The 17316-nt window shown below is 40.6% G+C and overlaps 1 protein-coding gene across 1 annotated transcript in view; it reads left to right on the top strand.

The window, feature by feature from the left end:
• Positions 1–5591: 5591 nt before the first annotated feature.
• htr7c (5-hydroxytryptamine (serotonin) receptor 7c) overlaps positions 5592–17316 on the top strand; it is a 36593-nt gene continuing 24868 nt past the window's right edge. The window contains exon 1 of the mRNA XM_028578552.1: positions 5592–6346. Coding sequence (XP_028434353.1) covers positions 5880–6346 — 467 coding nt within the window. The 5' untranslated portion in view covers positions 5592–5879. The remainder of the gene's footprint in view (positions 6347–17316) is intronic.

Raw genomic sequence — 17316 nt, 5'->3', positions numbered from 1 at the left:
GACCTGCATGTCCTGTAGCCTACTTTTAATGTAGACTCATATAAATTAAGCTACCATGGAATAATCCAATAATGATAAAATGACTAAATGTTAATATAACCCGAATAATGCAGTCAACGTAATTAATGTGCAAAACCGACTTTCTAAAAGATTCTAAAACTCTAAATCTATAAATGAAATTGTATAGCTACAACAGCTAGAGGCAATTTCCAACATGAAAATTGCAGATTGTTTGTCTTAAACAAGTTTTTTTCTGGGCTATGATTTAGCATGGCATGGTTTATATTTACGCAGTAGGCTACACATTTTAACCTAGGAGATACACAACTTTCTGTTTATGGCCAATTACAGCCCACTAAAGTCACTGGGGCAAGTACTGTATCTCTGTCCAGCTTGGTGATGGTGAGTAATATGTTTGACAGGCTTAACCATATGGTGGCAATAAATCTAATTTATGATAGCAATTTTACGATTATTCACAAATCATTAACTATCACAAATTAAGCTCAGAGTTAGTTAGTTAGTTCCTGGGCAATACTTGCACAGACTTGAAAATGACTGTAGATGCTGTGCCCCTTTTGAGAACTTTTTCAATAAGGGTTGTGACATCATGAACAATGTCCATATTTAAAATGCTTGAAACAAAGCTAAAAATGGTTACTGTGTGATTAAACTGTTGTCTTTTGGGCAATCACCCACATTTTGTATTGTAGTTTGTATCACAGTTATGTATGGCTTTCAAGAGCATTTAGTAATAATAGTCTTACGAACCTTGGCGCCTCACTTTACAACTACAGATATTTATTTTGGATAAGAAAAGGCACAACTAAAAGATAAGCATGATGAAAAGCTGTTTTACCACCTACTCAAGGTCAGCTGCTGACATGTGTATAGATTTCTGTCTCTTTGTTATTTGAAAACATTTTTGTTTTTTTAATAAGAATGCCGAATGAGGTCGACTAACATTCTTAAAAGTCCAAACAGCTCACAGAGCTTTGGTTTTCAGGTCAGCGGCCAGGCATATTGGCAATTAGCCCTAAATTCTTTTGAAACAATCATAGAAATACTCCCAGCGGCATTGAGGTGATGACTTTGTGCTCGCACCTGGGTCTCTGCAAGAATAAATGAATCACTGTTCCAGAAAGTAACCATTCCTTTGGTCCTTTTATATCAACTACTGTTTTTTGGGGAATTACCAGATTGGATAGTGCGGTTCACTGCCGTAAAATAAACTCTCCTCCTTATATTTAGATTGATGAACATGCCTTTTTCTATTTTTAGTCTTCAACGGATTCCATTTAATCCTTGGTCTTTGGAGGACAACAACATATGAAACAGCAAAAAACAAAAAGGGAACCCGGTGGGGCTTGTAAATGTTTTAAGTTGTAAGTTGTTGTAAGTAATGATTGTAATGCCATCTATTGACATATAGAGGTAACTGCCACAGATGTGAGAATCAAAGTGACCTTCCATTATGACTTTAAACACTGTCCCCAAAACCTCTCCATGAGGCCTAGCCAACATCAGAATATATCAAGCTTGATATTATGTGTCATGTAACAGTAATTGCAACATGTCAATCAATGTATGTTGTATAGTAACTCACTACTCACTATGTGGCTCTGGATAGGTGCCTCAGCAAAATGTAGAACAGTGTAGCTAACAGTTTCTCAGTCGGAAGGTTTTATGTTATTATAATTAGAGCAAGGCCTTTTCAGATTTGCGCTGGGTAAGCAGCAATCAGTAGGAGTTTGTGACTTCGTTTTTATACTCCCTACAGCTGCAATAATCAAAGTAAGGAAGGCTAACATGTTACTGTATTTTTTTTTTTTTTTTTTTTTGAAACAATCCAAGAGGTCAGTTAAGCAATTAGAAAGGCTTATGGCTGCATATACATGCATTTATCAGGGACGATAAACAATACATTTATTACCCCAGATATAGCTAAGAGCATTTTCATATGTGGTCCCTGGATGGAGGTTGCCGGTGATGGCAGAAGTCTGCAGGGCCAACATGGAGAGGAATACTGTTGGTATTTGTGAGCTGGTGGATGACACTGTAGATATTCCATGTCAAAATATGGCCTTTACCATTGAAGCTTAAGATAAATCTATAACATTTAAGTTTGTTTTGACTCAAGCTAAGAATGAACATGAGGGCACGACCCTTGCTGTAATTCTGCTTTTTTTTTTTAAATGAATCACATTTAAAACTGCTAATGACAGCTAAGAATATAAAGTCTATGTTAAGAGAAGAAAAGCCAGGATATATTTAGTGATGCAAAACCTAAAGGCCTTTTGTTGCTGTGGCTATGACTTAGCAAATGGGATTTTTAAATGGGTTTTTCCACATGAATATGTATTATGATCTAACGTTTTTGCTAATGGATTTATTAGGATGTGTTAAAAAACAACAACAGGACATGACCTATTTCTTTGATGCACGGCAATATGTATTTTGAATACCTACTTTTATTTTCTAAGACAAAGTCTCTTTTAAAATTTGTTTTTCTGTAAAAAGCAATCACATACTGTACAAGCTGCCAGTGGACTTTTTACTGTATAAGTCATCACTATCGGATCATTTTCCCCTCAAAATCACACTTTCAATCAATTACACTTTGGGTGAGCAGATGCACAGTAGCTTGATTTGATTTGTTTACCTCACTAATGTAAGATGTGATCAATGTTCTATGGTTTGATACTGATTTTATTCACCTATGACTCTGACTAAATAAAGGTTGATAAAAATATATGCATGGAGACGCTATGAAATTGAGATAAAGGGGTTTAAGACAATACAAGAATCCACTTGGCATCTTTAGTAAGCTAGTAAAATAGCTTGTTTTATAGTAAGCAGAATGAAATCCTTTTAAATTATATGGCTGATTGAAATAAAACCCATGGTTTTATAATATTTTGTGTTTGTCATTTGGAAGTGATCCTCCCTTTGTGTTCAGCACAAAATCACAAACACCCTATGTGTTTTTCACTGGTCATTTCTGCGGCCAGGTACTTCAGAAACACATTTTTTGTTTTTCTATATTCTGCTCCTCTCTTACATTTTTTTTATCATGATGAAATTAGCTCCTACTCCGTGTGTCGCTTCATTAAGGTCATGTTCGCAAATCCTCAATTTGCTGCCAAGAAAATGAGATAAACAATGTTTATCCATCACCCCTGGCCTGTGAAGAGGAACAATCTCCACCTGTCTGCTTTCAGTTGTAATCTATTTCTAAAGAGCATTTGACTTAAACTGACTGACTGATAACATTATGCCAGTTCATGTCAAAGATACAGATGGGCTCCAAGACAACATAGTCAATGGCATTACCCGTCATGTCTAATACAGATTGTTTGGATAAGACCTGAAGGCTTGCTTTTGGCACTGTGCTCTGACATTTAAACATCAGAAAATGACCAACATGCTGGTGTAATTACAAGTCAAAATGTAAAATGTGATGGCAGCCTGCATTGTTCCTGTTATAGGACATGTTTACCACTATTTTTGTTCTTACTGCCCAATTAGAATGGTTCCAGTGCTTGCGAGCAAAAGTCACATGGATTACCATGGGGCTTGTTTATTGGACAGAGTCTTAGTCACCCAAGATCCAAACAGGCCACCGGGGATTTGGACTGCAAGGGGGATCCAAACAAGTTTTGCATTTTAAGGTAATTTCCTGTAATTAAACACGTTTTAATAAAGGAGCACACAGATCTGCATTTTTAGCTGTCTCAGCGTGGTTGTATCAAAGCCCAAGACTTATCCCAACTTACAACTGAATGTACTATAGGGGGCCCCTGGGCCAGAACCACCTTTGAAGTGACCGTTTCTTGTTGGATAGTCAATCATATAGCTACAAAGACAAACATGAAGAAAAATAAATGGAACAAAAAGGTCAAAAAAAACTCCACAAAAAAAACTCAAAATGAACGCAAAGAGACCCCAAACCACAAAGAAACACAAAGGAACACTATGTGATGAGAAAGGGCCCACAAAAAGACACGAAACAACCACAAAGAGATGCAATAAAACCGCAAAGAGATGAAAAACGACTACACAAAAAAGCTAAATGACCACAAAGAGATACAAAATGACTACAAAGACACACAAAACTACCACAAAGGCACACAAAGAGAGGCAAAACGACTACAGAAACATGCAAAACCACCACAAAGAGACCCAAAACGAACACAGAGACAAAAAACGGAAAGAGATACAAATTAATCATGGTTGAATGTCGGTCTATGTGGCTGCTTCCACAAAGATGGAAAAGCTCTACTGTTTGCAGCAGTTTGATTTAAATTTCTCTTGTCGTGCTTTCTCCTAACCGTCTCTCCTTATTGCTCCCAAAGCAGGTGTAACCTCTCCTTAGACCCTCGGAAGGGCGGAAAGAGACACTGACGTGTTGACAGGTGGTTTTGCATAAGCCCTGAGAACTTGCCTCAGTGGCTTTCCACCCTAAAAATCATGACCTGTCTCCTCTGACTACGCATTGGTAATTTCCTTGACGTAAATGGGCCAAATGTACCTGACAGCGGAAGGTCTGGCAAAAACTGCCAATGGTCAGTGGCATTAATGTGATGTGACAATCATTACTGTCCTGTCTGTCAGACTGAGCAGTAGGTAATGGTGACTAAAAGGCCATGGCTGTGGTGGCTCGCATCTGAGGAAGAGCAGTGATGACAGGCTATAAAGAGAATTGTGGGAAACAGCACTGGCCCCTCCAGAGCCAGGGGGGGACAAACACACCACAGCTGTTGCTGTCTGGCCGATGATGCAAGCAGCCAAAATCCTGGGAAGCTTTCCCATATGTCCTCTTTCAGCATCATCAGCAGTGCTGGACTTTCTCTTTAGATTTGTCTTCAGAGGTTACATTTGAGGAGTCAAGGCAACCAAGAAAGGCATCAGCACAATAGAAAAAAAACGTGTAAGGGTTGAGTTTGAGTCTCACAGTTTGAGTGAGATGTTCTATTGATGGGTTTTTGCTTGTTGGGGGCACTGGCAAAATGCCATGAGGTTAATTTCCTGTCTCTTTTTCAAATTCTAGAGGCATGTGGGAAAAGCAGGCTTTTTCTTTTTTCTTTTTTTTTCTTTTTTTAAAGCAAACTCTACTGCATGATTTCCTTTTCTCCAAAAAAGGCTTGGCTGTTTTTCAACACAAATCAGCTCATTCGGACAATTATAAAAAAATACAGAGACGTGTGCTTGGGAGGAGATATGTGTGCGATATGATGTGGGATTTTTGTGATTAACTAACAGCCAGTTATAAAATAGACACGCGTTAGATTATATTAATAAAAAGGCACACAAGGAAACTCGTGCTATAATCTTTATTCTCCGATTAAGATGGTGAGTACAGCTAGGAGAATGCCCAAATAACCACTAAACTGTTAATGGCTTTGCACGCTTGGACTCAGTGAATCCACTTTGAAACCGCTGCCGAATCCCTCATGGCTCGTAGTCAGTCTGTGCGTACTAAGTGATGCGTCACATTGATAGGTGCGGTTTGCGCAGCGCAACTCCCCAAACAGTCTATATTTGTCCAGGTTAGTGAACTGAGAAACAAGCACTTCGGCATGTTTAGAGTCTATAACTTTTTTCTTTTTCTCCAAATGTCATGCTTTTGGAGTATGAGTTATTTTTCCCCCTGAAGGGATGGAGCGCGCACTTATAACACTTCATACAGAGCATTCCTAAACAGAAAGCAGTCAAGAAGGCTGTGTGAGTTGTTGGCAGCTGCGATGTGGGGCAGCTGCAACAGTCGCGATCTAAAACCGCTGGACAGGAGTCGAGAGCAAGTTACACATATCCAAATATGCGCGTAGAGTGCACTGGCGAGGTGTCCCTTGCACCCCTTCCGAGAAAACGTTGTCGTGATGTTCAATACTTCGGGAATTGAGCTCACTTTTACCAAGAAAGAGGATATTTCCGAAGTTATCAATGGCACTCTGCAGCTCATGTACAACGTCCTGGTCACCGTCAGTCCCACAACCATGTGGAACGAGTCATGCGGGGAGCAGCTGCAGGATTTCGGGCGCCCGGAGAAGATCATTATTGGGGTGATGTTGGCGATCATCACGGCCGTCACCGTCATGGGGAACACGCTGGTGGTGATCGCGGTGTGCGTGGTGAAGAAACTAAGGCAACCTTCAAACTACCTTCTGGTCTCTCTCGCAGTGGCGGACCTGTCAGTGGCCATAGTTGTGATGCCGTTTGTAATAGTGACTGACCTCACCGGGGGCAAGTGGCTTTTTGGAGAGGTGTTCTGCAACATCTTCATCGGCATGGATGTAATGTGCTGCACTGCCTCCATCATGACCCTGTGCGTGATCAGCGTCGATAGGTAAGTTGCCAAATTTGTCAATTTGCAATGGCACCAAAATTACGCACGTAGTGCACCCTGCTTTTGAAATGAAACAGATAATACAGAGAGCATGGTCTTTTAAAAACTGAGGGCAGGAACAGGTCAAGTGCCAAATTAATTAATGAATTGTTTTTTTTTTTACGCCAGAGAATGGCATTTAAATTCCTAATTCCAGATGAACCATTCCCTCTGATTGTCTGTGCGGTTGAAACCCCCGAAGCAGAAAATTAATTCGCAGACTGTGATTAATTTATAGCACGCTTAATTATTTTTGCAGTGTTTCTTAATTACGCATTTAGAATTAGCGCCCATCGACCTTACAGCTGCTCCCATCGTCCTACATTTCGGTTAAGGACACATCGCACTGCTCTCTATTATTGCGCCCCTTAAATAAAAAAAATAAAAGCGCTGTAGGTAAACTTCACTAAACTACAAATATTATTTTGCTGTCTCACTATGGGCCTTAATATGAGCTTTTACATCCTGGTGTCTTGCATCATTGTACCTACATTATTCATTCAAGTTAGTTACCAAATGCCCACAGTAAGTTGCTTTATATTCCACATTCAAAATGGGGGAAAGTAAGCTTTCTTTGGAGTCACTGCTCATAATGCCAGAGATCAGCCTGATTGCTTGTGACAAAGGAAACGTATCTACTGCTCCCACTATACTCCACAATGAAATAAAAGTGATGGTGTCATTGTTCAGCCTCAGTACCATAATGAAGACAGAGGCTCATTGTAGTATTGATGAACTGTTTACATGGGTTACTGGGTTACAGATATCAGTCTGTGATCTAGTGTGATTGACAGAGGTATGAATGTGTTTTGTGCTGGTTGGACAGAAGGTAACAAGATTAGTTGGGCAGAGGCTAACAATCCTCTCAGGGGGGGTTAGGTAAGAGGTCATAGAGGCCACAAATAGATGGACAGTGTGGGATTCATACCTGTGGCCACTCACTTCTGAGTTAGGCCATGAATGAGCCTCTTCAGTCAGTGTGGAACCAGTTGCACATTGTTCTGCTACACCCTTCTATTGAATTAAAAAAAAAATTCTCACAGAAATCACATTGGGGACTGTTCGTTATTTATTTAAGGGGCCACCGGAGGAGTTTTGGGACCTTGGGACTCACCAGTAAAAAAATGTCTATGACTCTCCAAAACGATTTGGGAAAAAGGCATGACCCTTCCCAAGAATTTATCAATACCTTCTGTACTGGTTTGCGCTTGTCAAACATATACAGACTACCATTGTTTTTTTTTTACAGGCATGACATATGCATTTTCATCTGACGCATCCCACTCCTCTGTTATGGTGTGGTGGCCATTTCAGTAGATTTACTCACTAACGTTGTTGTGGAAACACAATAAGCATGGAAACTAAATGCACACTTCCTGCATTACTGCATTACTGCATTACTTCAAATACTAAGTTACTCCTCTAGTAAACTAGTATTCACATTAAATAAAACAATAAAACATTGAGACCATTCAGCAAAGGACACTGGGTAACATTCAACACACAAACTCGTTGCTATGAACTCGTCACTAGGCTTCCTCCGCTTCGCCGTTTAAACAAAGTGGAATAAACAAAAGTCCAAATCTACACAAAACATGCAATCAATTGTAAGCTGACATCAAATATGGCATTTAGGAAACCTTTATTGCAACCTTGGCACGGTAAGACTAGCAACAGTCATTTTCGTTTTTTGCGTCCTGCTGCTCCCATCGTCAGCCAGGAAATATTTTTTTACTAAAGCAGTATATGAAATCAGATGTATTACCTACCACCATTTAGTTGTTTTGTGTTATTTAAGATATTTATAAAATATCTGGTCACGCCAGACATAATTATTCCACTCACTTTTTAAACAATGCAATTATCCGTTTCAGCCACCAAGGAGGGCCGAGACTGAGGGCTACACGGAAAAATATGCACCAAACAAGCCACTTTGAAATTTTTCATGAATACAAAAGCAATCACAACAAACACTAAACATGTAAAAGTTTAAAAAAAAATTACAGTTTTATAAAAAAAAGCAGTTGAATTATAGCAGATAAGTTATTGCAATAATATAGGTTAGCAGCCTCAGTAATACAGGGAAATAAGTATTTGACCCCTTGCTGATTTTGCAGGTTTGCCCACTTACAAAGAATGCAACAATCTACAATTTTAATCATATGTACATTCACAACAGTGAAAGACAGAATCCCAAAGAAAATTCCAGAAAATCACATCATATGAATTTATTAAAATTGATAACCATCTGATGAGGAAAAACAAGTATTTGACCCCCTGGACAAACAGCATGTTAATATTTTGTAGAAAAGCCATTATTGGCCAGCACAGATGTCAAACGGTTTTTATAGTTGGTGACAAGGTTTGTGCACATTTCGGCAAGGATGTTGGCCCACTCCTCCCTGCAGACAGCCTCCAAATCGTTCAGGTTCCGAGGTTGTCGCCTGGCAACTCGAATTTTAAGCTCCCTCCAAAGATTTTCAATCGGATTCAGGTCTGGAGACTGGCTAGGCCACTCCAGAACCTTGATGTGCTTCTTCTTCAGCCACTCTTTTGTTGCTTTGGCGGTGTGCTTAGGGTCGTTGTCGTGCTGAAACACCCATCCTCGACCCATCTTCAGCTCTCTCACTGAGGGAAGGAGATGTCGGTCCAGAATTCCACGATACATGGCCCCGTCCATCCTCCCCTCAATACGATGGAGTTGTCCCGTCCCCTTGGCTGAAAAGCACCCCCAAAGCACGATGTTGCCACCACCATGCTTGACGGTGGGGATGGTGTTCTTTGGGTTGTACTCGGTGTTCTTTGCCCTCCAAACACGACGAGTTGAGTTGAGGCCAAAAAGTTCTATTTTGGTCTCATCTGACCACATCACCTTCTTCCAGGCCTCTTCTGAGTCGTCCAGGTGGTGAATGGCGAACTTCATGCGGGCCTGTACATGTTTCTTCTTGAGCAGGGGGACCTTGCGTGCGCTGCAGGATTTCAATCCATGACGGCGTGTGTGTTACCAACCGTTTCTTTTGTAACTGTGGTCCCAGCTGCCTTCAGTTGATTCATCAGTTCCCCCTTGTGGTTTTGGGATGATTCCTCACCGTTCGCATGATCAGGGACACCCCACGAGGCAAGATCTTGTGTGGAGGCCCAGACCGAGGGAGGTTGGCGGTGGTGTGGTGCTTCTTCCATTTCCTGATAACTGCACCGACAGTTGATCTTTTCTCTCAAGTTGCTTTCCGATTCTCTTGTAGCCCATCCCAGCCTTGTGCAGATCAACAATCTTGTCCCTGATGTCCGTAGAAAGCTTTTGGTCTTGCCCATGGTGGTGATGTTGGATGCTGGTTGTTTGGGTGTTGACAGTTGTCTTTTATACAGGTAACGAGGTGAGGCAGGTGTATTTGATGTTGATAATTGGTTCGGATTGGGGCTGTGTCTTAAAGAAAGACTAACTGGCTTGTAGGAGCCAGAATACTTGCTGTTTGTCCAGGGGGTCAAATACTTGTTTTTCCTCATCAGATGGTTATCAATTTTAATAAATTCATATGATGTGATTTTCTGGAATTTTCTTTGGGATTCTGTCTTTCACTGTTAGAATGTACATATGATTACAATTGTAGATTTTTGCATTCTTTGTAAGTGGGCAAACCTGCAAAATCAGCAAGGGGTCAAATACTTATTTCCCCCACTGTAGATAAATAATAAATAACTTGGAGGTGTATACATTGGTTTGATGAATTGTGATATGAGACGATGAACCATTTAACAGGCCTTTCTTTGTATTCCGATGGTGGATAAGTGGGAGTGTGGCAAACCGCCACTGTCGGGTCTCATGGCCTCTATTGTCTGTGATAAGGTCAGACAGGACAAATGCACCCACCTGTGAGTGAGCATGTCTGAAAAAGGTAGAGTAGGTGATTGAATCCGGTACCATGAAATGAAAGTCTGCACACCCACCTAAACCACACCATTCTGAGGATCTTTCCCACTTCTTTCTGCTTCTAGTCAATCACAAGGCTTTTACAGAGAATTTAAAATAATTATGAAGTCAGTTTGGGATTATTTTCATCCCTACACGAGCTGTACATACAGTTCTGTAAACTGTTTGCGTTGATCTCCATGAAAACAGGCTTGTTATAATTTAACAATGCAGAGCATGTTCGGTGTGTGATGTGATTCACAATGGAAAACAAAGAGATAATTCATTAGGGTGGGAATTGCCAATTAGACACATAATTAGCTGTAATTAGGGCTCTGTCACTGCCATGTAGGCTTCCCAAGGACATGCACTGGAAAATGTATCTGAACAGTAGGGAGTGCTGCAAATGAGGCTCAGGATTGACGTTTGTTTTTGTGACGGTTATGCAGTCCCTGATGACTATAGTGCTCTGCTGCAGAGGGATATTGATTGTCTCACGGAGCTCCTTTGGGTTTACAGGGCTGATGCTGCATATGTCAATAAAGACAATGTGGTGCTAGAGTAGTGGTCCCTAGCGTTTGGGGCTAATGGATTTATGATCCTGTAGGGTCTTGACAGGCTTCAATAGATGTTTTCAGAGACACTGCTGTCACCCTCGTGGAATATAGAATCTCTGACATTCACCATTCACTTTAATATTAGTCTAATCAGCGCCCAATTAAAACACGTTGGGTCCTGGGCAAAAATAAGTTGTAGGCCCCCACAGTATAAAGTGAAATAATGAAAGATTTAACACTAAATTTGGACACAGGACACTTGACAGGAGCCCTTTTCACACAGCCTGTTCAAGACGGGACTGATGCGCCTTTAAGCCGCCTCGCTGTGTGTGTGAAAGTTTAGAAAACGGAATGGGGGGCAGTGTTGCTGTGCCTTTAAGCCGGGAGCGGAGGTAGTCACAGCGCCGAACTGACATCTGTGGGAAAGGGATAGCTGGCATATAGGGACTACATGTGTGAGTCGACCTACAGGCAGGTCAAAAAGTGACATAGCAGCGTTCTGAGTAGTTATTATTAATAACTAACAGAAACATTGTTGGCAACCTTCTGTTCCACTCGCTCGCTCTCTCCCTCTCTCAGACACACACACACACACACACACACACAGCGGTCTTTGTCCTCTCTACTGACAATTACACTACTACTAAAGTTGGCAGTTTGGGGGTCAGGTCGGGTTCACTCGGTTGATTAACAGCGGATTGGCTCACACGCACTAGGCACTGACGCTGTTGTATTAAGGCAGCTACACACCGGGCCGATAATCGGCCGTTGGACAGTCTGGCGAGGTTGGTGACTTGAGTCTGTTCGGTGTCTCTCAAAATCTGACGAAAATCTTTTAAACTGACCTTTGTTGATCTGAAACTAAGACAGATTCAGCAACTGTATGGCCTATTTCTCTCTTAAAATGTTTTCAGAAACATGTTTCTGTGAACTATTTTGGTACAATATGAGATCGTATTCTGAACAAGCCGCCATGACAGTCTGTCTTTGAATTTCCGGAGAAAACAAACCCACATGACGCGTTCGTCCAATCAGCTGCCGGTTTTCAATTTTTGGGCAACAATACAGATTAGCGCCGCCTGCTGTTATGGAGACGTATTACGTCTCGTCTATTCGGCGTGCTCTGAGGCACTTTTTGGACCAACCCGGGGAGACTGATCAGTCCGACTGGCTTTTCTGCCGACGGTTGGCCGTCTGGTTGGTGTGTAACTGCCTTTACACGTCAATACCGGCATGCTGTGTGAAATCACACACTTGGGCCACATTATGCGCACTTTGCTTATTTCTGTGTGAATAAACAAAGCGGGCATAATGACAAACCTGCATCTTGAGACAAAGAGATATTGTCTCAAGATTAGTTAAATTGTTACTCCAGCACTGTAGTATTGCACCTCTAACAAAGTTGGGTGAAAAGAGCCAGTTTGTAATTGATGCAGCAGAGCATGAGCTATCCTGAGTGTTAGTCTTAAGCATGGGCCAAGCCCTCAAAACACTGAATCCTACATTTTCCATAGTGCAAGTCAACAGTGTCTTTTGTTAGAGCCTCCCTTCCTGGTAAATGTTCATTTATTTCAAATTTCACGCCTTTAGAAAGCTCCCTCTAGAGCTAAATAATACTTTTTTTTTCACAGTGCCTACTCACTGTGATGAGTAAACTGAACATATAGTAATATGTAAAATCCACAGAGTGCCCCTTTAACGATGCAGGAATTAACCAAATTACCAACCACCATACACATAGGTGTGGTCCCTGGCAGTTGTTCACTTTGCCCAGTTGGTAATCCAGCTATGGTTTAATTCTACAGTCTAATTCTAATGTCATTCTGTATTTACACATGCAGTTTTTTTTGTGGTTAAATGTTGCCTTATATAACATTTAAAATGCCAAAGACATTTTAAACAAATGTTTAAAGAATTTTTAAAAGATTTTTTATACTTTCTGAGCGGTCTGTCTATATAAGTGACAGTGGTTCATCAAGAAAAGATGTATTTCAGACTCTTCTTTGGTGACTCGTGACTTCGGACTCGATCACTAGACAATTGGTGACTCGATTACAACGCTGCCTCATGTATTATAATTCGAATGGAGGGGAAATTACCTTTCAACTTTTTGAATAACATTGTGCTTAAATAATGAACAAAAATAATCCTACATTAATTGCAAATCTGAATGTCCAACTTATTGCCTCCTTTCTCCCCCTGCAATATGCTTATATACTGTACTAGAGCAATAACGTCCCTTTGTTAAGTAACCTTTCTCACAATAACAGCAAGCTATTGACAGACTTGAAGAAAAGGTTGCCCGTCCTGTGGCCTGGGTCACGTCACAATAACTGCAGCATGCTCTTTAGTGGTATTGATTTTGTTCTGTATATGTAAATGTGGATGTGTTGCTGTGAAAGCCATGCTTATGGATGAGTACCCATTCAGCACCTCCAGCCTCTTTGAGTAGAGATTCAACACTGCAAATTGAAGCTAACACACCACAACATTGACCCAGTCACAGCAGAAGAGTCCAGTTTGAGTGCTGGGAAGTGAATAAAAGAGAAGTTATATATATCAATGTCAGGCCTGCTCTTTCACAAGATACCCAAGCATGCAATTTCGGCAAAGGATTATCCACTTTCGGGCCCACTTCCCTAAAAAGTTAGTATCTCTTTTGGCTGCAGTGAGTTTTTACCTTCACTGAGAGTAATATGTTGTATGTTCAATAATTCAAAAGCCAAATATGAATGATTTATTCACAACAGTGGGAAGACAGGGTAGTCCTTTAGACGTCTAAGAAAAGACAGCGCTAAAGGAATGGAGGAGCTTGGTGTAGCAAGAGACAGACTTACATTTGCAAATCAAATATAGCCTGGCTTAACTATCAGTGAACTTGTGGAAGATGCATGGGATGTAGGGCAAGAAAAAAAAACATATCACATAACTGCAGTAAAGTAAACTTTCTCACCAAGGTTCAGACTAAAGGAAATATAGTGTAGGTGTGATCACACCCGTAAGCTTTTGCAGGGGATTTGAGGGAGGAAATCACACTAGATGGGGCCCTTTGATGGCAGCAGGATTAGCCGCAGCCTTCACATGCTTTCTGCCAACTGGAGTGTCAATGATGAGCCGAGTTTACACACTGCACCCACATTGACCCGCCCTCCACGTCGGAGAATATTTTTGTGAGGATGGCACGTAAGTTCGTCCCAGGAGAGACAGCGCTTGGTTTGTGCAGCTGGGAACATCCACCCGCACCAGCAGACACAGATGACTTGACCTAGCTGACGCATCCTCAGGTAATATGATGTGACGCCTAAGCTCCACTCTCTCAGACACTACTCACTTCCCACTTGTCGGCCACCTCGCTGAAATGTGGAGGATTGGACTCTCCACTGCGATCAGATTAAAGGCAGTTGGATGCATGTAAAGGAATGCTTAATCAGGGCAGAAATTGTGTTTGGTACTTAATAGGATGTCACACTGAATTCTTTAATCATGTGATCACACCCAGTTTACAGAGAGCACTACATTTTAGAGGGCTTAGAAACCACAAGAGACACATTTAATGTTACAAGCCACTGCAGCTGTTTCACACAAAGAAGGCAAACCACTCGCATCGTTGGAGAGGAAACAATATTTAAATTCAAAATCAACCACTGCCCACGTCTTGTAAACAAGCGCTTCTTCCAGAGTAAAAAAATGCTATTAATGAAAACTTTTCAGAGCACCATTACATAAAAATGCTGGGAGAAGTCATTTGGCAAGTTAATCTTTGATGCTGTTGTACTATCAACCACAGCTCAGTTTCCTTCCTGTTTGATTTCTATTATAGAAGCACATGAAGTGAGAGACACATTGTCCACTGATAATACGGTCAGATAGGGTGCTCTGCGTGGTGGGGGGAATGGACCCGAAGGGGGTAGAGATGACTTAGAACAGAAAGTCAAAGGGAGGAGAGAAAAATGATGGCAGTGGCTTGTTGTTTGTCTCTTGACTTTGTGATTGTTTGTTTCCGTTTAGCAGAGTATTGTCACTGAGAGTCATGAGGTCACGGTAATTTCAAAGGTATTTAGGTGATTCGGAGCAATTTATCTTGTACTGTGTACCGTAAGCAACCATTGTTTGAGGGCTCGTCGTTGGTTCATTAGAAGAACAAATATATTTTTAGCTCTGGCTTGTTGTCAGCTAGTCAGCTGGTCCAGCATGGGTCCATCACGGTATGCTGCACTCACACCTTTATGGAAGTTGCCATATTTAGCGGATTTCAACTCGTTCAGGTTAATATGTAATAGGAAGCAGTGCATTACAATGGATGAGAGTCTTGTGCTCCGTCTAACTCCTGATGACACATGAAATGAAAAGAAAATGAAAGAAAAAACATTACCTAAACATATAGCTTACATATGCACAATGTCTGTGTGCATCCAAGTGTTTAGGACAAGGAATCTCATATTAAAAAAAAATTAATATCTGACTCTGATTATACAGAAAGGTCTGAAAAGTGGGTGGTTCATGACAGCTCATCAATTACTAGAGGCTAACTAAACCCTAATTATAGAGACTATGGCCAGTATTTATGTACATGTAAATTACACTCTTGTCTTGAGTTGTTAAATGGCATAATCACTTGCATGGAATGACCAAATATTTCCCATAGCTGCCTACCACAGGATATATTTTACTCAGCCATCAATATCTTTGATCCTACTAGCTTTCAGTTAATTGATGACAGATATTGTGAAGTGCCTTATCACCCTAAAAGTAGAGGTTAATTGAACTAATGCATCACATTTTTCCTTTTGCCTTTAATTCACCTTCATTTCAAAGCTGCAGTGACGATTCATCAGTCCGAATTTTAAATATTCGCCGTTGATTAGTACTGTCTGTATGAAATTTTGCGCCAATCCATCAACTAGATGTTGAATTGAAATTAATTTTGAACATTAAAATAAATAAGTAAATTTAATAAAATGTTTAAAACACTTTTTAAATAAGCAATAACAACTGTGAATATGTATAACTAAAATTAACATTTCTTGTCCGTAAAGTTGATGTATTTCACTGGATAATTGAGAACTTTGACCTGCTGTTGGTGCTAGAAGGAAAATCGGGAGTTCACCAAAGTCTGTAGGATTCCTCCTCTGGGGACCATGAATATCTGCCTTAGGCAGAGATGCTGGCATTTGTTAGCAAAAATATTCTTTGAAACTGCTACGAGAGCTCACAGATTCATACTTCACTGACACATGGTCTGTGATTTAATTTATCTTGTTGATTTATTTGTCTCTGTAGGGAGCCACTTACATCATCAGATTTGCCGATGCAACTAATCAGTGAGCTGTTGAACCAGATCCAGCTATGCATCAAAGTGGTATTGATGGATCAAACACTAAAACAATAAGATCCAGTTGAATGTTTTCACAAATGAAAATTAGGTTACGAAGGGGTTTGTTTTGGGCTGTTCTGCTGATGTTTTGAATGATTTGCATATTCATCTTTTTGGTAAAAAAACATCTGACCCCCATTTGATGTGTCTTTTGTACTTTCTTGAAATTATTTACAGTTATTGATGTTTCGAGGGAGTTTTATAAACCCAGGGTTGATGAAAACTGTTAAGAAACCCTTGTTTCCTGAAAAGATGAGGATACCCAACATGCATACCTCAGCTGCAGTATGTTGCACTTTCCTGTGCAATTTGACAAAGAGGATAGATGGATGGATTAGTTAGCAGTCCACAGACAGCGATTTCAATTTTATTTTGTTATTCCCAGCATGTCATCCTATTTACCCAGCACTCTCCGGGGACAAGAAGAAGAAAGGGCCTGAGTGACTTTAGTGTGGCATAAATTATGCTTTGTGTTTGGCATAACAAAGGAGGGGGGGGGGTCCATTACTCATCAAGATTGAACAAAGGGCCAATGATCATTTACCAAGCAGCGAGTTAATAGGTTTCCTGTTGATGGAGCTGAGAGGCTGCAAACACACAAACATACATCATGCTGTTGATGAGAGAACATTTGAACGTTAAGGATGTTGCTGCTGTTGCAGGATAACTATGCAACTCAAGGTTTGGCATTTGGTTCATCTGTGCACATGGATTGATTAGATTAGATTAGATTAGATTCAACTTTATTGTCATTGTGCAGAGTACAGACAATGAAATGCAGTTTGCGTCCAACCAGAAGTGCAAAAAGAGCAGAAAAGTGCAATGTGATATACAAGTATAGACAGAACAAGAAATATAGTGCAGTGTAGACAGTAGGGCTGCTCCCTCTTAGTCGATAAATCGACTAATCGGTCGTTTTGGTCTTAGTCAACTTAGATTTCTTTAGTCGATTAGTCATGTTTTATGCTTTTTTCATGCTGAAAGACTTATTTCCAAGAAACGTACGAGCACATCTCTGGTAAAGAAGAATTAAAGTGGTGCTTTTGCTCCGATTTACAGATCTGTCAATTAAATCAACTAATCGATTAGTCGA

Source organism: Perca flavescens, chromosome 5 (assembly GCF_004354835.1).
Source record: "Perca flavescens isolate YP-PL-M2 chromosome 5, PFLA_1.0, whole genome shotgun sequence".
NCBI classification, from domain to species: Eukaryota; Metazoa; Chordata; class Actinopteri; order Perciformes; family Percidae; genus Perca; species Perca flavescens.
This window is presented reverse-complemented; position numbering and strand designations above follow the sequence as displayed.